Source organism: Haemaphysalis longicornis, unplaced genomic scaffold, assembly GCF_048455015.1.
Source record: "Haemaphysalis longicornis isolate Haplotype H1 unplaced genomic scaffold, Haemaphysalis longicornis Haplotype H1 scaffold_10, whole genome shotgun sequence".
Lineage (NCBI taxonomy): Eukaryota > Metazoa > Arthropoda > Arachnida > Ixodida > Ixodidae > Haemaphysalis > Haemaphysalis longicornis.
This window is the reverse complement of record NW_027526204.1, coordinates 72,475,821-72,499,679: the sequence shown is the minus strand read 5'-3', so window position 1 is coordinate 72,499,679 and position 23,859 is coordinate 72,475,821. Positions and strand designations below refer to the sequence as shown.

The window sequence follows — 23,859 nt, the reverse complement described above, 5'->3', positions numbered from 1 at the left end:
ATTGATGATGATAGCAAATGTAGCTATTTGAGCTATAATAAACGTTATAGGGGCTCTTCAATGCTTCTGATAAAGGCTGGAAGCCCGGTGGAAGCTACAGTTATCGACAGCAAGCAGCTGCACGGCGTGATTTGCTCCTTGCAGCATATACGCCTTCGATTTCCAATTTTTTGTGACTTTCTTTTTAATGTGGCTATCGAATGTGTTCATTGCTGATACTGAAGTCAAGCCGCCAATAGCCGCTACACCTCTGTGATAACATAATTTCAGCCGTCCAAGAACTCTGATACCGGGAAAGGGAGAGAATGGTTTTGGGGAAGTTTCAAAGTTATCTGATGGGCAGTGGCAGTAATTTTTGGCTTAGTTACTTTGCGACACCCTAATCGAAATACTGGATGTGATGTTTTGATGCGTTCTGCAAGCTTTAAGATTTCGAAAAAATGTTGGGAAAGCCTTGCAAGGTCCTCTTAATTGCCGACTCGGATCTTTGCTACGAGCAGGTTTCTTGACCTGGGCCACAGCGTGGTTGGCGTAGAGTTTGTCGAGGAGTGCGTGCGGGCCTATTTCTCGGATAACGGCCTCCAGATGGAAGAAGCCATGTGTCCGGTCACCAAATGCAAGATCTTACAGGTAACAGTTGCGTGGAAGTAGCAGTTCTTTGCTTTGTCGCTTCACCGAAGAATTCCTGATGTGGCTCATTGTGGCTGTCAACAAACGATGCATTGCGACAGTCACCTGATATACCTAGCTTAAACCATTTACACACTGTAGAATTACTTCGTAATGACCGAGTTGCTTCATATTGCCTGAAAATTCTGGCTTGAACAGAAAAACTCTGGATGGTAGAAAATAAAACACGGACACGAACAGCATTTTGTCTGTGTTTTATTTTAAACCGCGGATGGCATTTACGTTCAAGCTGAAATTTGCAGCCATCGGGAAGCCTGTAAGGTCCCTTTCTCTCTATCTTCATTATCGAGTGCACATGCACTTTTGTGTCGGATTGATCATTTTAATTATGCTTCTAAATTTGTGTGTAGCAAGAACGTTTAAAAGTTTCCACATCGACCGTTCTGGCCAGTCTGTTTTAGACCATAAGCTATGATCATGGTTTTCGATAATTGTATGTCAACCAGAACCCTATCGACATCTTTCTAAACAGTGATGACGGGCAGCGCGGCTTGATGACCGGTAAAAACTTCACCATCACTTTCTAAACAAAGTTGGGAGAAGCGCGAAAGCTTTCTGACACCAACACTGCGTCCAAAGTGCGCCAAAACTTTCACTCAAAGTGCATCCAACCTTCGCTGAAAGTGCATCCAAGTGATCGTCAAACAAACACCCAAATCCCAGAGGAAAACCGAACACACGCAATGCTCTTTTGAGCACAATTTAAACGCATCTACGAATGACGTAAATGTATAGAGATACACGGTTTATGAAAAAAAGCTATACTGCCTTTCATTTCGATGTGTTTTCCTTGTTTAGAACCGGTATTTTTCGTAATTTTCAAGTAACCGATCTGACAATGGAAGCCCGGTTTCAGCACGTGCCATGTGTCCAGGGGTCTTTACAGCTTTTTGTTTAACCAAGCGGTCTATGGGGAACGCCATTCGTTTTTTGAAAGCACGCAATTGGTAGCACTAAGAAAGTTTTCACTTATAAAATACTTGCATCCTGAAGCGAACGGCCACAATTTAACCATTAAGGATGTTACGTTATACGAGTACTTCCCTACCTGTGGAGAACACTTGAAAGATTTTAGAATTGGTGCACAGTCCACACTCCAAAAACAAATAAACCTTCAATTCGGTGCCTCACCTTGAGCGACAAATGTCATACAGGACTGCATCATGCATTCTAGACTTAAACCCCTCTTCATTATTTTTCCCCGCGAAAAAGAACGCAAGGTGTGAAACCAGTAAACTTGCCTTTTCTGACTATGTTCCCGTATCAGTGTAGAAGGGGAAGTTTGTCCCGGACTTTTAAGCCTAAAATCTTAATAATTAGTGGAAATTAATATTCCGCCAATTTTCTCATTCTCCTCTACTCAGACTCCTGACCAGCGACTGCGAATATTTATCTGCAACATCTTCGATTTCCGAAGGTAAGGAACCCGTCTGGTCGACTCATTCCTGGTCTTTCTGCTTTCTGCATAGTGAGGGCTGATCGCCCTATCACGCAACCTTTCGTACTAGGAAGAGAGAGGGAAAGTGAAGTTTGTAAACTTACTGAGAGAAAGTGAACTTACGGAAAGTGAACTTACTGGAAGCTACGAAATGTACGGACTCCTTCTGCAACGGCCCTTTGAAATGGCCGAAACTGGTAGTCCGGACCAGAGCTGCACAGCTCCTTCTCTTACTGCTCATTGGAGCAGTGCGGGAATCTAGAAATTACCAAACACTCCTGCAACATATGGTGCAGGGTGCCCGTGGCAGCGCAGAATTTGCAGAGCGGAAAGTAAGTACTGCATAGGATAAAGGAATTGCAGTTCGGTTTGATGAGGAAAGTATTTTTTAGAGGAGCCGCAGGCAGTGTTCCCGTCTTTTAATCAGGGTTTCATGGGTAGGCGGACAGGTCAATCTACTATGTTATTTTAATGCGATGTTATTTCTCGGTAGGTAACAAAGCATGAGCACTCTCTAACCAAGATCCTGGGGTTGCTTGGCGGGATATATCTCGGGCGATTTCTTGTGTGGTCACGTCGCCCTGGACAATTGGGTGGGGTGGTGTACAAACAATCTTTACTTTTCCTTCGGTGGCTGCTCCAGCAGGATGTCCAGACCTTCCGTGAAAATTCTACCAGAAAGTTTTGACAAGCTTGTTGCGAGCCGGTAATAACGGTCTTCACATTTGCCTGGGAGACGACCAGCGCAATGGCCGTATCATGAGCCTGCGTAGTGGCTGTGAAAGGCAAGGTTGTAGTGTGCTTCCCGATTGAAGTGACTCCTGGAATACTCGGCGGCGTCAATGTAAACCGCGTGGTTCGGGTCGCTTGTCGAGAGTGCACGCTCCAGCCTTTCCCCTCACCGCGTGGTGAGCAAGGTCCTTGCAAGCTAGGGGCAATGCCGATGCTTACTTGTATATGTGGAAGTAAGTCTCGTAGTGGCTGTTATGTTTCTTCGAGGGATGCCATGCCCAGTACGGTAAGGGGATTCTTCGTGCAGGGTGTCGTGCGTATTCGCGGACGCTTGGTTGGCGAGTCAGTAAGCTCGGCGGCAGTGTTATAGAGGCCCAATCTCGGAAGGCTGTTGACCGAGGTATTCGTTGGGAACCTTAGAGCATTGTTCTAGACTTTCCGGATCACAGCGTCGATACTGGCAAAGTCACCGTTGCTTAAGATGGGTTAGTTAGTTGCGTAGGTAAAGCGCGAGAGGACTAAAGGCCCAACCAGGAAAAGGGTGGTCGCCTCCTTGGTTACCATTTAATTATTCGCCAGAGCATACCGGTAATTCGCCCCATCGTGTGACCACCGGTTAAAGAGAGTGTTGTTTGAGCATCCCTCCTGGAAAATAATACCGAGGATCTTGATGTGGAGAGACGGTAAGATGGCACACCTGTTCATGGTGGTATGAATGCCCGGTTCATGGATCTTCTTTCTTTTTTTTCACATAAGAAGTCCCGACTTCTGCGGTGAGCAGGGTAGCCCGCAATTCCGGGCGTAGTCACTCCACGGTACGGAAGTGCGACTCATCTACCGAGCCCTTGCCGGTCCACACTATGATGTCATCGGCATATATATAAGCCATTGTGCAAATTTCTGGCTATCGGGCACTCTGTAACCACATTTGAAGGCACTAAGGCAAAAATCTTAAGACACACTCTGGTTACATCCACCCCAAAATTTTATGGAAAATGAGCAACCAGTTCTGCTTGTAAAGTCTTGTTTTATGGCACACTACCGGTATGTGCTACTTTGTGGTTAGAGTCCAACAGTACCAACTACCGCTGACACCCCGCATTATACACCTTAAGTTACACTGTGATATCTAACGACGTCCACCGGTACCCACAACCTGGAGCATAATGAGAACAATGAGTCTTTTTTCAGCGAAAGCTATAAATGTCACTCAAAGCCATTCATCGTGTCACACGTTACCTTACCGCTAGCACGCAAGCTGCATTTATCTTATCACTCCGCTCGCTCGGAGCCTCGCCGCAGCGGTATCACGTGCAAGTCGAGGGTAGAACGGCCGCTTCGGCCGTCCTCGCGCCGAAGCGAAAAAGTGGAAGCGAAAAAAATGAAAGTATCTCCACTCCGTGGACGATGGCGAGGGTGCGGAGTACGGGGACTCGAAATGACATCTAAGTTGTGCCCCGAGTGACATCCGGTTTGCGACCCGACCGTCATTCGATTTGAGCCGTGAGTTGCACCTTGATTATTTCCTAAATGAAACTGCTACTCACGGCTCAAGTCTATTTTGGCTTGATTTTCGCTTGATGGTGTTGTGCGCACGGATGGACGCGGACGGACATTGGGAGGTCCAAAGGTACTCCGCACCGTTACAGGCGAGGTAGTAAGCCGTTTGACTATCACTTAATAACTCATGGTCGTAGCCCAATGGCTGACACTAACTCTGTCTGGTCGACCAGGCACAGGCTCGAATCCTGCCGGTGCCTGCGTGATTTTTTGCGGTTGTAAATGCTATGGGCATGGACGCGGACGGACATTGTGGAGTTGGGGGACTCGAAATGACATCCAGGTTGCGCCACGAGTTACACCCGGTTTGCGCCCCGACCGTCATTCGATTTGAGCCGTGAGTTGCACCTGATTATTTCCTAAATGAAACTGCTACTTACGGCTAGACGGCAGCCTGCGAAACATCAAACAAAGCAAACTCTTCGTGCATAGCGATTGCTTTCGCTCGACGATCGTGATAACTAGTTTTTTTTTTCCCCACTTGGTACCGCTTGACGGCGATAGACCCCAAAACGGTGCGTTAGGCCTAACGTACTTTGTTTAAGAATAACGTGAGGTAGACTTCACAAAAAGCCTTTCAACATTCAAACACCGTTTGTACTTATTGTTCATCGAGCTGCAGGTATCGGTTGACGAAATTACACCTCGAAGCAAGGCGTTGGGTCTAACGTCTGGCTCTCGCATACCCTTGTCACTAGCCCCCTTGTGCTGCGCGCGCACCAAACTTTGAGAAAGCGCTTTATAAACCGCGACATACGGATGGCTTTCCGGAAGTCGCGTCAGTAAACGTTCTTGTTTGTGCTTTGGTGAAATTACCAAAGTAGGCTAAAAGTGCATTTACACTAAAAAAAGTGGACGTGTATCTGCTCACTTCGCTGCAAATTTCGTGGAAAGACGAGTCTTCGCGCTTCTGCCACGTAGATGCTTCCCTTCGCTCACCCGCCCATGCTACACACTCCTCCCTTTTTAGAGCTCTTTAAAGATTTGCTGAAGTCAAATGAATTTTACAGCGTTCCATTGTTCGCATGCCATCTGTTGGGACCTTTCGTTACTGTTGAACATGGAGCGCTGCCACATAGTCCAGGCTAGTCGGGTGCCCTCCTTTAGCGGCGAAGCCCCTCAGGGGCTTGGGCTGTCGGCGCCTCCTGCCGTGGCGGTCTCATACACCAGATGTGATAAAACACCAGAACACGCGTTTTCCAACACCTGACGCTACAACGTAACGCGTACTTAAAGAAAGTGTATCATGAATAAAGCCGGTTCAAAATAAATTAACATGATTTAAAGATTTGTGGAAGGCTCCCTGTCCGCTTCAGCAATCGTCAAGCACAGGCAGAATCTGTTTGTAGACGGAAGGTATAATTTGTGTTACACTCAAATGCACATCGGCTCTCGACGTTAGGTCTGAGCGGGTAGGGTGGTTGGTCGAAGCAAGAAAATACATAATTACCTGGTGCCGGGGCCTCGTTGATCATCGTTCAATGTCGGCAATGTACGTTTGGGGACCCGCACAGAGCGGTTTTTCTCCTATAGCTTCTGTTCAAGGGCCTTGCAGGCCCTTTTATTGAGCATGGCATGCCCCATTCAGCAATTTGTTTAGCACTAACCCTGCGAAAGCTTTTTCAACACTCCAGGGTTTTTAATTCGTGGCAAAAATGGAATCCCCATAGAGTTCCCTATAATTTCTCTCTTGTCGGCGTAGCTTTCCAGGATCTTCGTCCAAAGCAAAGTTTCCCTGTCAATAGCAATACGTCAGAATAACCTTCACAATAATAGTATTACAATGACCTTGTCAATCCAGTAAGTTGTCACTTGATCCAGTCCCACATTTCTTTCTAGACTGGAAGCTGAAAGATGGTAACGAAACTTATGTTCCTAAGTGAAGCTTCTCGCTACTTACTTTAGCGCCATTAAACCAGTTTTTAACTCTCTATATTAAATACAATCAATCTGACTATTGTGTTGAAGCAGAGCCTTCACGGCGACACTTGAATGTGAGTGCAAATTTTGTGACTGAATCTGCCTTTCACAAGGGTTGTAGTAACTGTCTTTCTTCTTCGGGTGTCGGTTGCTCACGAATAAAGGAAGCGAGAGAGCGACTTAACATACATACAGATCAACCTTAAGAGTCTTGAAACACCGTAAGACCAATAATTCGATCTGTGTTCGCGAGAATTTGAAGGAAACTTATGTGTGAATAGGCTGTCATTACTGGGCACAACAATATACTGTTTCACGTACCTATGTGTCTTTTTATAATGCCGGTTGGGGAAAGAAAGGGGCTTATTATTAAACCGAAGCTTTCTATGTCTTACTGATGACGGCGTTGCCCCAGAACCCACTGCAGGAAAGCCAACTTTGATGAACGTCGGTGAAGCGAAAGATGGTTGAAGCACGAACGTTTCTCTGGTCGAAAGCCCATGTTTCCAAAGTCCAAAGTTACATTCTAAATCGTTACGCTGAGAACGCACTGCAGGAAAGCCATTTTACACAATGGGCTTCCACAAAGACACATCAAGCACCTCACGGGAAGAACGCTTCCCGTCGTCGCAGTGCAACCTGGGTCCCTCGCGTTGTGAAGCCGGCGTCTATCCGATTTCGCCATTCCCACACGCTCCAAGTAGTTCAGATTTTGGACTCTGGCTTTGACTCAGGTTGCATGGGAAAAACCTTCGCATTTTAACCAACCTTCGGTTAAGAAATGTGCTCCCACCCGAAAAAGCGACGAGAAAAATTACCAGTGGCTTAGCTCGGCTATGCCAGGAAACACGTAGCGTGATTTAAGGTTCAGCTGTTTATTCTTATCTTTCCTGGTTGTCTAGGATTAACCTTATTATCATGCTTACTGCTGCTTCAATGACATACACATGGTACACGCATTATGTGGAACATGTATATTTATCAAAAGGCTCCGGCGCAGCGTCACCAATCGCCCCAGAGCTAAGCTGGTTCCACAGGCGCACGCCAGTGTTGCCGCGACGCACAAGCCATCGGTTCCACACCCGGCCACCCCTCGCATGATCACCAAGTGGACGGGCCGCCACGTGCCGCGCTTGCACCGCATGGCTCTCCAGGAGCCACGAAAAACTGCTCAACCTCGGCCAGTGTAGCTCACGCTACAAACACCTCTCTAGTTTGTCGTAGTTTTGGGGGTCGTACTGTCGTCTTGCGGTAATATTGTCACGTCCTGATTCTGGTGTTCTGTCGTGGGTCGGGTTCCCGCCCTGATTTTGATATTCAGTCACGCTGAATTCCTGTCTTGTCGCGATCCTGATGCTCCATCGGATGTTGCACATGACCCGCCGCGGTGGCTCAGTGGCTAAGGCGTTGCGCTGCTGAGCACGAGGTCGCGGGTGCGATTCCCGGCCGCGGCGTCCGCTTTTCTGATGGAGGCGAAAAGCAAAAACGCCCGTGTGTACGAGATTTCGGCGCACGTTAAAGATCCCCGGGTGGTCAAAATTAATCCGAAGCCCTCCACTACGGCGCGCCTCATCGCCTGCGTTGCGTCGGCGCGTTAAACCCCACAATCAATCAATCAATGTTGCACATGTTTTGAATGGTATTTCCCATTGTGAAAAGCAGTGTAAATGGCAGTTCTGTTGTGACTTCAGGAATGTTCGTCGTTAAGAAACTTGACTTTGTCATTACGACAGAAATGTATGTCGAATCAACAAATGGCTGTGCCGTAACAACAAGACTTTTATTGTCACAAAAAAAAATTTTGTCGTTTGACAGGAATTCTTGTGAAATTTTTTTGCTGTAATCCTGCTGGGAGTTTAAACTGGGCTTTGGTTATTCTTTGCAGTTACTAATTGTACACACTATATGGCCGTTTAGTACTATCGATGCGAATGAATAGTAAGTCAAAATTACGTTTAGTGCGAAAGGAAGAGATGTGGATGCCCATACCGATGATTAAAGCGCTTCGTTCCTTACCGAGCTTGTACGAACACTGTTCCTTATAAAAGTAATGTTGAATATGTATAAGCATATAAATTCCTTCCTTAAATTGCTGCCCGTGGTTATGAAGAAACGACGAGAAAAGAGGGCAAACTTGAATACAGCACACCACAAGTATCGCAGTAAGCAAAAAAAGTTTAATTTTTGGTTCAGGTTTGCACTACGTCCATATTAAAATACGTCGACGTCTTCATAGCCCCCTTCGGTGACAGCTTGTAACCGTCACTGGCCTTTTTCCTCATTTACACAAGAAGTTGAATGCCTACTAGATGTCCTCTGTAATTTAGGCTCACTTTGCGCACTCATATGAAGGCAGATGCGCGCTACATAACTTTGCATTAAAGGAGGAATGGTTTGGAACTTTTCTGGCTACATTAATTAGTAAAACTGGACTCCAAGTAATATTTCTTCTCTCTTAGGGAATGCACCGGCCTCTTTGATGTTGTATGGGACAGATCTGGATTCACGGCCGTCAAAGAGGAAGACCGAGCGAAGTGAGTCTCATTGGATATCCATAAACATGTTGATGCCCATTACGCTTAACTTCGAATCAGTCAATAGGAATGCCCATTACGCCTAACTTCGAATCAGTCAATAGGAACCATAACGGCGTAATTTAAGCAAACTATTTTCACCAAAATTACTGTTGCTTCAAGCGGACCGGGCAGCCGAGAGCACGCACCACACCACCCATCACAGACCATGCGGAATTTTGAGTATTTTCCACTTTATGTCCGCTTCAAAGTGTCCACATCGAGCCAGCCCTCATTGGCTGACTTTAGACGATCAGATGTGACGTGCATGAGCAAGGCGATGTCATTCGTCAGTGGACACACAGGTTTAATTACGTCACCACTGAAACGGGCGCAAAATGGGCATTTTTGAAACGAATACAACTCCAAATTCTGCCCCAGAACGTTCTTTTCTGAAGGGTGGTAACGAGCGTGGAGACAAATGCACAGGTAAATATACACAGGTAACGAGCGTGGCGCCAAATCTTGACGTATACAGATAGATCATAGCAACTCAGAGGTGACTCCTGGTGATACTGTACCGCGCTACAAATAACTTTCTTATAGCAGACAACGTCTCTTCCCTTTAACTATTTTGGGCGTGGCTGTTGTTAACCCTGGCGATCAATTTCTGAAATTAAATTTTTATTACTTGCTTTTGAAGGTTCGTCATTATGTGCGGAATTTATTTGAACCGCGTTTCGTATGCCACGAACACAATCTAAATCAATAGCGGAGTACAGATAATGGTGTACGGTTGTACTTCATCTAATCTTTTGCTACAGGAAGCCCTCTTGTGCGCTCTTTATAACCAGTGCAAATGGTGTTTCAGAATACCTGTTTATCGCCATGTCACATCATTACCACACTATAGAAAATTCCCAAAAAGCTATAGTTTATTCTTCAAATAGAACGTCTGAAAATCTGGATTGTTATGCTTTTCACTTGTATACTCAGAAGAAACGCTTTTTTTCTTTCAGATACCCCGAAGGCCCTTGCAGGCCTTACATAGGGGGGGGGGGGTAACAACAAGATATTTCAGACATGTAAACACAATTCACAGACAAAGGCAACTTGCAACATATTAGGGGTTACCAAACAATCAAAAAGAAAAATAAAAAAGAGGAAGCAGGATAAATACATGGATTCAAAAATAAAAACACTCAATACAAAACCTTAAAATTCTCTTCGTGTTATAAAAAAGCACAAAAGTCTGTTTTTACTAGGCATGCGCGTTCAGATTGTGCTTCAATTGGACAACAAACGAGTAGGGATCACAAATAGCAGCAGTTTGCTTTAGCAGCTTGTTCCAGTAATAAATGGCCAGAAAAAGCGGTTACTGTCGAAGGTGCTATTGTACGTGCAGACATGGGGCGGAGTTTGAAGGGATGGTCGAGGCGCGGAAGAATTTACTCTAATGCACAATGAAATAACTCAAAGAATTAACTCGACATAACTCCCATGCACAAAGTTAGCCAATTTGGTCCGACATTTTACTCGCATGCACGTGGCATTGTAAGCATTTCTGACATGCTGCAGCAGCAGTGACAACTGATAACCAGACATACCGAAATCACAGCAGTGGCGCTGGTTTGGTGAATCTTTCATGAGATCGTGAAGAAGGAATGGTTTCCGAACCAAGGCGCATCTAAGGAGTTCCGAAACAATATATCTGCAATTGGGCCACGTTGACTACATTGCTTTAGAAAGACGAAAGTGCGTTCCTTAGGGGACTAAGTTTCTTCAAGGTCCCTTTTCTTGTAATCGCTGAAGTGGCATCGTGCCTAAGTGATTCTCGATTCGTGTGCTTGACCTCGATGGAACGAAGAAATCATCCGTGATTGCATCGTGTTGCTGTTCTTCATTACACTGTTTGTAGGTACGCTTCCGTGCTGAAGTCCCTCCTGGCGCCCGGGTTTTCGTACGGCATGTGGACAATTGTCTACGATGCTCCGTGGTACAAGCGTAAGTGCTTGGTCCAGGTTTCTTTTACTCCCTATGCAAACTTTAATTAGATCAAGCGTGTGATTAAACTCAGCTGCACTGTTTTATTGGGTTTATGTATATTTGGCTTGTTTCACAATGTGAGTGTTATGTCTGCTCGATGTCGAGCCTTAAACTTCTAAAAGCTCTTTAGGGGCCCTCGGCGACATCAACTTAATAGGAAGGCAGGAAGGAGTCCACCGACTTCAGGCGACGGGCAGTTGAGCTTCGCATTCTCACCCACGGCAACTGTTTAGAACAGATGGGCCAGATTTTCGTCAGTCACAAAACACCCCGTGAGCCATTTTAAAATTTCCGTACATATTGAGCTGACTGGAACCGCTTTAGGAGTGGTTCTTAAAAACGTGCAGTGCAGCTCGGGACACCCTCCTCATGTGGACGCCCGCTAACGCTTACATGGAGGGCAGCGAATGCGAATACGCCCAACAACGGAGCTCCGTTCCGGAGCTCCGGAACTGCCATCCTCGAAAGGGAAACGAACTGGAGGAAGCGGCTTTTCCTCGAATCGTGGCATATTCAACGCACACCTGGGAATGTTAATCGCTCGCTTGGCACTCTCCCCTCGGTGTACACACACGGATTACGTGCCGCAGCGAGGGGCTTTGTGCGAGGCCAGCAAATGTGACTATAAGACGCAGCTGCAGCGTGGCCACTGTCACCCCTGTAGAAGAAGCCGAGCCGGCTTCGAAACGTCGGGTTTTTTGCCTTTTTGCATTGTATTGGTTGGAGCCTAATTAAATCTCAGTTCAGTAACTTCCCAACCAGACAGAAGTCTGTCGAAATGTTCACTTTCAAGACATTAACGCTTTCATTAGGTATAGTATAACCTTTCTCAATGTTGATAGCTTTGAAGTTGCTAAATTATATGAAAAACCTCCACTTTTTCTCGTGTGGAACTCAGCATTAGTTGCAATCGATAATAGTCTATGGGGAAAGAATTTCAAGTAATGCCTGCCTGTGAAAATCTGGCAGATCCCCAGAAGAGGTGTGTGGCTTCAGAGAAGCCGTGCGTGGCTATGACTCGTGTTGAAGTAAACCGGCAGAATTAGTCGAGGAAGCCAGCAACCCTCCTGTGTTGCAGCGCAGCGCCAAACGCCAGAAAAGGATCCTTGAAGATCCTTCACGCTAAATAGAGTGTCGTAATGATGTACACTAGAGGAAAACATGGCGCTAGTGTCTTGGTGAGCCGTTCTTAAGCGAGCGAGCTGTCTTGTACCACGCAGAAGCGTTCCACCATTACTTGCCATGGCTTGCAACAAGCTCAAACGTTGCCTGTGGCTGCAAAACAACAACGATAGTATTGTAAAATATTATATGAAGTTATTTAATCAATGCAGTAAAGCCTGCTTATATCGAACCCGGATATATCAAATTATTGCTTATATCGAACCCTTGTATAATTCTGATGAAAATGACATGCATTTTAAATTTTTTATATCGAACGCGATTTTGCTCACAATGGATATATCTAACTCTCCCGCGCCGGATTTTTCGCACTCCTTAGGCATGTGGCAGGCTTTCCCGCAATACATGGGCACGTATCGGGGGCGCCCGCCCGAGCTCGAGCGCGTCCAAACCGGCCGTGGCATACTGCACCCGCTACAGAGTTACTGATATCCAGAGTTACTTATATCCAGTAACTCTGGACCAGCTCCACGCATGCATGCCGTTGGCGCCGAAAGCGCCACATTGGGCGCTGCGGGCTGCGGTGTCACCGATCTTCAAGTCCACACCACTCGCTGCCCGCACTTGCTTGGTTCACTGGGTTCGCCGTTATTCGCTTGTATTTTTGCTTGTCTCCGCTCTGTCGAACACGCCGACGACTCCGTACCGCTTCCGAGCACGAGCGAAGCCGTCGCTGCCGTGGCCCGGCTACGGCAATACTGCAGTGCCATTAAGGGCAGCGGCCTTGTACTTGTCGATTGTTTAGAGACCGTTGGACAAGCAGTCACCAGCCACGCATTGCGCTCCAAGAAGCAGGCGGCTACACTCACGCAGTTCTTCCGCCCCAATAAATGATTGTTTTTAGATGCGACTGCATCTCATTCACTGGCCTACATGCGATGCGACTGCATCTCAAACACTCTCTCGCGAGGGACATTGGATTGGATTCGAATGGATTGGCTTGGCTTGGCTTGGCTTGGATCGGATTAGATTGGATTTGGATTGGATTGGATTAAAGTGGATTGTGTTGGATTGTGTTGCGTCATAGACGCGGCAGACGCACTGGCGCCGGCGCGTCCCCTCACCGTTATGCGTGCTATAAAACGCGGTGCCTGCGCCGCTCCGCTCCATCGTTCCAGCGCCGTTCCTCCGCTGTCCAACGCTACAACGTGAACCCCCTATGCGTCGCATCTACACAGGGGTTCCCGCGAGGGGAGGTGGGAGATTTTTCTCTACGAGAAAGTGCCGTATGAGCGTTAGCTCGTGACTCCGCCGGCAGGATTGCCCTCATGTAAGTTTTTTTTTTTGCTTCACTTTCTATATCGAATTTTCGCTATATCGAACTATTTTACAATCCTCGCGCTGTTCCATATAAGCGGGCTTTACTGTATAAGTTGAGCTTTAAAAAAATCATTGGTCAGGTTGATGAAAGATTGATGATCAGGTTGATGAACATTAATACAAGAAGGAACAAGACAATGTAACCATTTTGTTGAGTTTGGCTTTAAGAGCGAAAGGAAGCCATGTGGCTAGCCAAGCCAAGTAAGAGAAGAAAGCTGCTACGGCGGCGCCCACGACGGCCGCGACTTCAGTGGCAAATTTTCTTTTTGTTGTATATATTGGTATGAAACTCTACAGGACACACCGCTGACGAACACACCGAGAGTCTCGCGAACGCACCCACAACGTCAGCGCATGTTGCCACCGGCGGTGTGCCCAATCTGTCTAACTTCTTTACAAACGTGGCGTTCACTAACGCAATTGTAAGCGACATTTCAATTCAAAGAGTACTGGCACAAAATTTTGAGGGCGATTTAACTTGGGTGATAGATTGGTGGCAACACGCATACATCATGTGCAAAATATCTGCGGCTAAGGAAGCCTAGAATATACCTAAAATCCATTTTAAAGTGTGTGTAACGCAACCGAGCACCCAGCGGTGGTTCTCGCGAGATCGTGACCTAATTGGATGCGGAGTAAATAAACAACATCCAAACACGTCACGAGTTTGTGTTTACCGCTTCCGTACTGCCGGCATTTCTCGCCGGCTCGTCGCTCCGATCGGAAGTCGGTGCTTTCGCTCTGGAGCTACAAACGATCCGATCGTTGGCAGGGGAGGCGCCGGGATTTCGTTGGCTCATCGGGCAGCTGGCCGTGACCTAAGTTCTACAGCGATTCGAAAACGCACCGGCACATGGCGGGTGCACTGAGGGAGCCGCGTATACCACCATTGGGGTCGCTTTGCGGGCGTCGGCCGGGACCGCGGAGTGGCGCAGGCAGGCGCAGGTGGCTTGAGTGATAACTTATTACCACTCCACTAAGTGCGGCTCATGGCAAAAAGAAAGTTGGGATACGAGGAAGGAGGTAATGCTGTGATGGCAAAGTGCACTAAAAATCGTCATCTACACCACTTACGAAAGCTGCAATCAAATATTCGCTGCAGTGCCACCTACAGACTAACAGGTCCGCCTATAGACTAACATCTGTAGGCGGACCTGTGGGCAGACAGGCCCACTGCTCCCATCACGCGTCTCCCCACCCATTCCCTCGCGCGTCGCGCGTCATTCTACGGCCACGGCAGCAATTTGCACTCGCCTTGCCTGCATTAACCGGCTGACGAGATCAGCGGCTGACGGCTGACGGCTGACGGCGGACGGCTGACGAGACGAATTAAGCGGCTGACGATATCAGCATGTAGGGGCATCAGCAGAAACTGCCGCCGACGCGGAAGCGACAGTGCTACGGCAGCTCTGATCTGTGATATCCGTCTAACAGTCACGTGGACAGCTTTGTTTATACAAACTCCAACCTTTTGCGGCAGCCGCTGATACCCAAACTCCGACTGGCCGCATTAAAAACATCTGTAATTAAACACCCGTCACACGTTGAAGTAAATGAGGTTTCCGCATGTCATAAATGGGCCATTAGCTACTCATCGCAACTAATAAAACAAGATGCAAAATGTTTGTGTCAGTGCCCCTTTAAGCTTATGAGAACACATAATTTTCTCACGAAACATTCCTCCTCCACAACGGAGGTTGTGGAGGGTGCATGTTGTGGATTGTGCATGGGTCGGTCCAACAAGGAGCCGTCGGCAAACTCAAGCTCCTCTATTCTCACGCTCATTGAAGCTGTGCGTTTCATCCTAGCGCCTTTTTCCTCTCCTGTGGCTCAAGCCATTTTAACCCTGCTAAACACCATTACTCCGCTCTTACGGGAATGGCTGTAAACCATCTAGGGAGTCACGAATCAGTGCGCATTCAAACTCTTCGAAATCGGGCAACTGTGTTTCAGCGGAATGCCTGTGGTCTGCGCTCCCGCTTGTCCGACCTGCGTCAGCTAGTTAACAAGCATAAATTCCCCGTCATTGCCATCTGAGAATCCCGCCTGCGATCGGATATTCGACTGTCGGGGTACACACTCTATCAGTCTTCGACGACCTGCGTCCAGAGCAGAGTGTTACTCGGAATTCGTCAGGACTTGACCTTCGCGCTTCACACTGTCGCACAAGACGCATCCAACGAATACATTGCAGCAACAGTAAAGCATGGCCGTGCAACCTTCACCATAATAACCGGCTACGTCCCACCAAGGGCAAAATTCAACACGAAGCTCCTGGAAGACATTTTGTCCTCTACACCTCCCCGCACTTGCTCACAGGTGATTTCTATGCACACCACCCAGCTTGGGGCAGCACAAAGACTGCATCAAGGGGAAGCAGTTTGCTCCGTGTTGCCAACGAAGCGGGCCTGGACGTGTAAAACACTGTATGCCCCACATTTTTCCGCAGCAAAACTACAGGTGTGTCGGGTGCCACTATGGCCTCTGCTTCCCTGCTGCCGTCCGTGTCTTGGCATTCCGATATTGAAAGCTTTGGTAGCGACCACGTGCCCACATACACAGTAATTTAAGGAATTTGTGGAAGACTGTCTAAGCAGAAGGCATACTGAGTGAACTGGGACACCTACCAAAACCTATTAGAAGCTAATGCTAGAGCCTTCTCAACAAGCGAGGAGCTCGCAGTTGCCATTGGTCGGGCCAAATCAGAATCAACACGGCAAAGTCTACTTCCCAAGCCATGGTCTAAATTTGATGTGGACTATGAACATCTTCGCGCTATTCACCGGAGAGCCGAGCACCGGGCCAGAAAAACCCTACTGCCAGACGACATCGCAGCTACCAGGCGCGCGCAGAAGCGTGTTCAGAAGCACATGGCCACGGTTGCCAAAAACCGCTGGGCCCAGTTTTGTTATAAATTAGACCCTCGCAAGCCACTGACACGCATATGGCAGGTATTCCGCAGCCTGAGAGCCCCACCCAGTCAGATTTACCCATTTTCTTCAGTAGCCCTCAAGCGTGGAGTCAGTGAAGTAGACGTCGCAGAAGAATTTTCCATAAAAGTCAGTGCTCCCCAGAGCCCTTTTCTGATTCCCGCGCAGCTGACCAAGTGGGTTCCTACCACGGATGCTGTGATGATGGATGAGCCCTTTACCATCAATGAGCTATCTGCAACGTTAAAATCTGTTAATTTGTCCACCTCACCTGGGCCTGATGGAGTTAGCTATTCGGCTCTGCGACATCTCGCCAACAAGGCTCTTCTGCAGTTGCTGAGTATATACAACGCATCGTGGCAGACTGGCTGTGTTGAGGCAAGCTGCAAAATTGCCCGACTGGTACTGGTTCTCAAGCCGGGAAAACGCCCCACGGACATAAACTATTACCGACCAATTGCTCTATTAAGCTGCATTGGTAAGGTAATGGAAAAAATGGTACTACATCGGCTTGTCTGGGACCTCGAAAACAGAATGTCTACCAGCCAGAGATGTCAGGATTCAGGCAAGGAAGGAGCATCATTGACAATGTGATCGCCTTGGTAACAGCTGTTCGTGCACGAAAGGCTGCGAAAAGGTTCACCATTGCTGTCTTCCTAGATATAAAGGCAGTATTTGACAGTGTTTCCCACGAAGCAATTCGAAGGGAGGAGGCGTTTGTAGGACTTCGAGGCCGAATGCAAGCCTGGATCGGTGATTACCTAAAGGATCAGTGAGTCTAAATAATAACCAAAGACGGTGACACGACACGACATGCCATCACGCAGGGTGTCCCCCAAGGTGGTGTTCTGAGCCCGACACTGTTCAGTATGTGCCTCATCCCCATCACAAAGGTACTAACATCAAGGAATTCACATCTCGGTGTATGCTGACGACATCTGCATCTGGGCTTCGGGTAGGAACCGCAGACACATACGAGCAAAAGTGCACAAGGCTCTGTTCGCCATTGAAAATTACGTCAGCAGCTGCGGGCTGCTGCTGTCTCGTGAGAAGTGTGCTGCCATGGCATTCACGAAGAGCGATGTATCTCGATAACCACTGAAGATAAATGGCGTGCAGATACCCTATGTTTGCAATCACAAATTTCTAGGCATTACAATTGACCGTTCGTTGTCCGGGGTCCCCATATCATGCGGCTAAAGGAGCGACTCCTTTCATTCGTTCACGTTTCGCGGATGATGACAGGAAGCACCTGGGGCTGCTCAGTGTCAGCACTCTTGTGACTCTACAAAGCACTTTTCGTAGGCCTCTTGCGATACAGCCTTCCAGCTTTACATGCTGTGTCCAGGACTAACTTGAAGGTTCTGGAAGGCTAGCAAGCTCGAGCACTGCGAACATCCCTGGGCCTTCCAAAATGCACCTCCACGATAGGAACCTTGTGTGGGGCAAGGTGCTTTTCTGCGACCACTCTCCGTTCACAAGAATTGCTCCGTACTGGCCTTCGACATGTTTCTCGATGCTTTGCTCATCCACTGGCTGCCGCTTCTCCATCTCGCGTGGTGCACGTCCTGCCATCTAATTACCTCCGACCCAAACTGCCTGCTACTCCACCCTGGTTGTACGCGGCATGGGCTGTGTGCACCACTGTACCTGGAATAGGCAAAACGTCGTCTATGCCCGCATCTGCCTTGACATATTTTGTCTTGGAGCATATCCAAACCCGTTATCCTGACCACATCCATGTGTACACGAATGGAGGTATTTGCAAGTGGTATTCCGAACATTGGATTGGCAACAAGTGGGCGTCAGGGTTAATAGAGGATACCTCGGTAACGTCAGATTTGCTCGCTAAATTACTCTGGAAACGAACTGAAAAGCATGATTACCGCACTCGACATGCAGTATATATTGCGGGCGAGAAAATATTATGCAAGAAACTCAACTAATGCTCAATAGCATCGGGAGAGCACAGCGTTTAGAGATAGGTGGCGAGACAGTGGAAGTGGTCAATGAATATATCTGTTAAGGCCGGGTACTGAATCGCTGGCCTAAAAATCAATATTCAGAAAACTTAGGTAATGCTTAATAGCCTCGGGTTTGAGATAGGTGGCGAGGCAGTGGAAGTGGGTAGCAAATACAGTAGACTCTCGATAAACGGAACTTCAAAGAATAAAAAAAATTAGTTCCTTTTAACAGGAGTTCCGTTTACTGAGATAGATCTGTGAAAGTGCAAATTTATGTTCGTACACACTCTTAATACGATTCCATGTAATTCTAAGCACTAGAAGGTAAATGTAGCTGATAGTTTCTCAAAAAGCAAGAAAACTACAAGAGGTTTAGGCACAGCATTCACAAAGTTGATTTGGCAACAATAAGTCGCTGTGCGCTAAAAAAGCATGAATTATTTTTGTTCGACTCTTTGCAGCTGCATCTTCACAGAGGCCAGAGGCCTCATCTTCGAAAGTGCTTAGGAGCCACCGAATTTAGAAGACGGCAACGCAATAATTAAGCGCGAACAGCACCACCATGAGCCCTATAACCTCGGCCTCTTGAATCGAGACCGAACGAAGGGAACAAGGACTGCGGTGTTTGCTTCGTTGCACTAACATGGCTGACCACTAACGAGAGGAGGCTTACGAGCCCAACGAGGCTAAAAAAACATGGAGAAAGAAAAAAACGAAACAGCCGGAACAGTAAAAACCTGATTCTCATGATAATAGGTTTCACAAGCAAGAAGTTCCATTTCTGATTCCGTTTACTCGGTGACGCGCAAATGTTAGTTCCGATTACCGAGAGTTTTTTTACGTGATCTGAATACAAAACCAACCAACTTACAGGCTACTGTTGCGTTTAACCGGGAATTGCGTTTAGGCGATTTCCGTTTATCGAGATTCTACTATATATCTACTTAGGCCAAGTACTGATCCCGGATCCCAACCATGGGGCAGAATGCATTCGTCAGGCATTCTCAGAAAATGAATGGCACCCTACCAGTGTACCTGAAGAGGAAAGTGTATGACAGCTGCATCTTACCGGTACTCCCCTACGGGGCAGAACCTTGGAGGCTCACTAAGAAGTTTCAACTTAAATTAAGGACGACTCAGCGAGCAATGGAACGGAAGATGATACGTGTGACATTAAGGGGCAAGAAGAGAGTCGAGTGGGTCAGGGAACAAACGCGTGGACATATTAGTAGAAATTAACCAGAAGAAATGGGCGTCGCCAGGGCATGCAATGCTAACGAAAAACAGCCGTTTGTCATGAAGGGCTACAGTTCGGATCTCTAAAGAAGGCAAGGGTGGCAGTGGAGGGCAGAAAGTTAGGTTGGCAGATGAGATCAAGAAGTTTGCGGGTATAAATTGGTCGCAGGTAGCACAAGAACAGAATAATTGGAGATCTAGGGCACTTGTCGTTGCCCTGCAGTGGCGTAGACACGCTGATGACGATGAGGATGACGACGACGACGACGATGCTGATGATGGTGGTGGTGGTGATGGTGATGGCGATAGGGGTGGTGGCGATTATGATGGTGACGACGACGACGATGATGATTATGATAATGGTGATGATTAGGATGATGACATAGCTATGTATCATAGATCTCAATCTGGCGGTGTTACGTCCTACTGTTTTGCATTTTGGGTAGACGGACACACGTAATCGTTCTTCAAAGCAAAGCTTTCTATGTCTCACTGATGCCGTTCGTTGTCACTCCAAAACGCACTGCAGACAAGCCAAGATTACACTGCGCGTTTTCCAAAACGATGATGATGATGGTAAGCGAAGGCACACCAACCGCCCCATAAATAAAAACGCTTCCCGTGGTTGTTGTCGAACCTGGGTCCTTCGGGTTATGAAGGCTACGTTTATCCGATTGCTCCACTCCGACACGGTCAAGCCAGTTTAGCTTCGCGTTTCAACCACCCTTTCCTTAAGAAAGGGGCTTTGAATTTTGTTCAATTGATTCATCACACCACTGTTTGTGTTAGGATGTGCGTGACGGCTTTTGAGATTTCTAATATCAGGAGTTGAAAGACGTCGTCTATACAAGGATTGACCTCTCAATATTTTTTTCAGTGCCCCCACGGAGTGCAGATGAAGCCACGCTGCGGGAGTACTTCGGTAAGCTTTGCGTGCATCTTTACATTTTCGGGCACCTTCGAAATTCACCCAAGCAGCTACACCCTCGCTGTGAACAAACACCGACGTGTGTTTACCGGAAGCCAGCTATTCTGATGCAGACTGAAGTGTAGACCATTTTTGCATAATGGAAGTGAAAAGAGTTTCTGGAGCACAGTCGTGTCAACTCAAGCTCTTGTTGATATTCCGGTGGGTGTCCGCTTTTAGAACGTTTTAAAATTGTATAAAATTTCCCCCGGTTTACTCCCGCGACGTGAAGCATTTATTCACTCAATCGTCTGAAAATGCCCACCGTGTCTCGCTGTAGGCGGCCGATGAGGCGGAGCAGCCGAGCCCACGTTTATTACGGTTGCGTAGGCTGCGCCATGGACACGACGAGGTGCGTAGAACGAGAGTGCCGTTCCCGAGGTGTGCCGGGTGCCCAGTGTGTACCGTGCCAGCTGGCCAATCTGCTGATGATGATGGTGGCGCTGAAGAAGATGATAGCGGCGCTACAGGGCTCCCCCCTAGCGCGTAGCGCGTTATGAGAAATGTGTGAAAACGATGTACTATGTACAGGTATGTACAATTTGTCCGTAGTCAGGAAGAGAGTCCGTGGGCAGTCAGTGGTCTAGTGGCCGGGGTTGAGTAAAGGGCATGGTCCTGGTCGTAGGCGAGGTAGCGTTCGGGTAAGGGGCAACCTCTGGTGGTCGAGGCTGGGAGTGCGGCTGCGGACGCATTGCGGGGTGCGAAGCGGCTGCTGCCATTGATGGTAGAGCGAGCGGCAGGCGTAAATGGAAGGACAGCGACAAGGTGAAGCGTGGTGCATCCGAATGACGACCAAAGTGCGGGCTTGACTGTTCCCCGGTGTGGGCTCTGTGGCTTCGTCGCTGTCTTGGCTGTTTTCGCAACCGCGGTGGGAGGCGGCAGAGCGGAGCCTTGTATTTATGAGCTGCGCTGTAACTCCAATGACGTCGGATCCCCATCCTGCAAGCTGGTTTCGTCTGTTTTATTTGTAGACAGACGGCTGAGCTCCGGTTACTGCATCTACCCAACAATGTCCCGGAGCACGGAATCGATCGACGTCTGGGGACCAGCTTTTGACGCGTCTCTTGACTGCATTTGGTCATGGGATACCTCTTTAGGTGTCGGTTGTTGGGAGAAGCGTCCCACAATCTTTGCTCCGGTATCGCCCTCGCAGCCAGGGTGTAAAGATTGTCAAGAGCAAGCTGATGTGCTTCGAAGGTAGCTTCGACTCCCGGAGTCGTCGATCTGTCGTTGGCTGCAGGAAGCTGTGCCACCTGAGCCGAGGAAGATGGCTGTCGTACACCTGGAGTACAGCGCTCATGAAGATCGCTCTCACTCGTGCCCTGCAGAGAAGTTTCGCAGCCACGAGCGGCATAGCAGTCGACACTTGCTGGGGTCGGTGAAGCCGACACAACAACGTGTGGCGCTGCGGCACGGTATTGCGCAGATTCCACTAAGCTAAAGTCCGACCCTGCAGTGCTGCAAGCCGTAGCCGGCGCTGGCGTTTCCTGACAAGGCGAGACTGAACACTGCGGCGGAGTTGTATGCACAGTTGGCGTTGGAAGGTGTGGTGGTGTAGAGGATGGCGTCGGCATGAGCGTGACCGAGGTGGGCGTGTCATCACAACCATCGCTGAAGTATTGAAAAATACTGTCTGAGACGCCATAGTGCTTAAGAACAGCCTTCTTCAAGTCGTCGTAGGTCTGTGGGCCAGGTGGTGGGAGCCGGAGCTTCGCGAAGAGCCCGTCAGGTAGCCGTGTCGCTGCGAGGTGATAGCGCAGCGGCTGGAAAGTGGCTCTCGAGCTGAACAAACCATATGTCGCAGCGAGGGGTGTAGAAGTCCGGAAGGCCGCTGAGGTCTGGGAGGTCGAGATACGCGCCCATGATAGCAGACCCGTCACCTAGTGAGGGTTCGCGTGCATGGGCCGAGGGCGGTGTCGGAGGAGGACTGGTGGTGGTAACGGCTGCAGGTTCAGTTAGGATTGTCGTCTGCCGGGTTTTCATGCCGTAGTGGTTGAGGACAGTGTCTTTTAATTCGTCGTACGCACTGGGGTCTGGGGCCGGCAGCTGGATCTGCTCCATGAGGTCAGCAGGTAGCTTCTGTAATGTCACAAGGTACCTGATTTCCGGGGAGCAGATGTCATGTACATAAAAATGGCTCTCCAGGATGACGAACCATGCAGCGTGGTTTGTGACGGACTCAAATGGAATCAGCAAGAGAAGGTCTGGGAGGGCGATGGACGTTCGTCGCGTGCCGTTGTCCGCATTGTGGCTGGGGAAGCAGCGGTGTGATGCCATGGCGAAGCCGCTTGTCCGGGTCACCAAATTGTAGGCGGCCGATGAGGCGGAGCGGCCGAGCCCACGTTTATTACGGTTGCGTAGGCTGCGCCATGGACACGACGAGGTGCGTAGAACGAGAGTGCCGTTCCCGAGGTGTGCCGGGTGCCCAGTGTGTTCCGTGCCAGCTGGCCAATCTGCTGATGATGATGGTGGTGCTGGAGAAGATGATAGCGGCGCTACATCACTGTCTGTCTGGACTGCCAGGATGTCAGTTGTACGATATGATTGTACCGTATGATTTGACGGTATGAAACGAAATGATTTGTACGGGTTTATCTGGAGAACCTAAACTTGTGCACAGCAATCCTTGGACCAAGAAAATGGGAGCGCACCGATAAACGAGCGAGGAAAATACAGCGAACCAGGTTAGGTGAAAGTCGGGCGCAGTTATAAGGCGCTCTGCAATAAACCCCATACCAATGGCAGTTTCCCTACAATGGTAACGGAGCGCCACATTTTGCATAGTGACGCGTCCACCGCGTATTGCAACTCATTCAAAACCGGCGACCGCAATCAATGGCGGCACGCCATCGACCAAGCAATGGGCGCAAGTCTGGTAGCTTGAGTATTGTTGTCCTTGTCCTTTCGTTTTTCCTTTCATTTGCCGAGTTATCGACGCTTCCTATGCGTCAAGTGCACCGCAGATCGTGCCCCTAACACGCACTGCAGGGAAGCAAACTTTACATGATGTGTTTCCGCAAAGGACACATTATGATAAGGGCGACGATGATGACACAAGAAAAGACGCCTCCCGTATTCAACATCGGTCCCTTGTGTTACGACGGCAGCGTCTATCTGCTACGCCATTCCGACATGGTGGAAACAGTTTGAATTTTCCACTTTGGCTTTTTCTCAGGCTGCATGGGGGAGAGCTTCACCTTTCAGCCGTCTTTCTCTTGAGAAAGGCGCTGTTCGCTTTTTTAATAAAAAGCCTTCTCTCTCTCTCTCTCTCTCTCTCTCTCTCTCTCGCTCTCTCTCTCTCTCTCCACGCGTATTCCGTTTGATGCTTGATAACTATTTGCTCAAGTGCCAAACGATACCG

The 23,859-nt window shown here is 48.4% G+C and overlaps 1 protein-coding gene across 1 annotated transcript in view; it reads left to right on the top strand.

Moving 5' to 3' along the window:
- Window positions 1–21,880, top strand: part of LOC144159897 (thiopurine S-methyltransferase-like) — a 33,677-nt gene extending 11,797 nt beyond the window's left edge. Inside the window, exons 3-8 of the mRNA XM_077691552.1 lie at window positions 501–630; window positions 2,055–2,107; window positions 8,800–8,874; window positions 10,772–10,857; window positions 20,409–20,484; window positions 21,652–21,880. Of these exons, the coding sequence (XP_077547678.1) occupies window positions 501–630; window positions 2,055–2,107; window positions 8,800–8,874; window positions 10,772–10,857; window positions 20,409–20,484; window positions 21,652–21,880 (649 nt within the window). The remainder of the gene's footprint in view (window positions 1–500; window positions 631–2,054; window positions 2,108–8,799; window positions 8,875–10,771; window positions 10,858–20,408; window positions 20,485–21,651) is intronic.
- The last annotated feature ends 1,979 nt before the right edge of the window (window positions 21,881–23,859 follow it).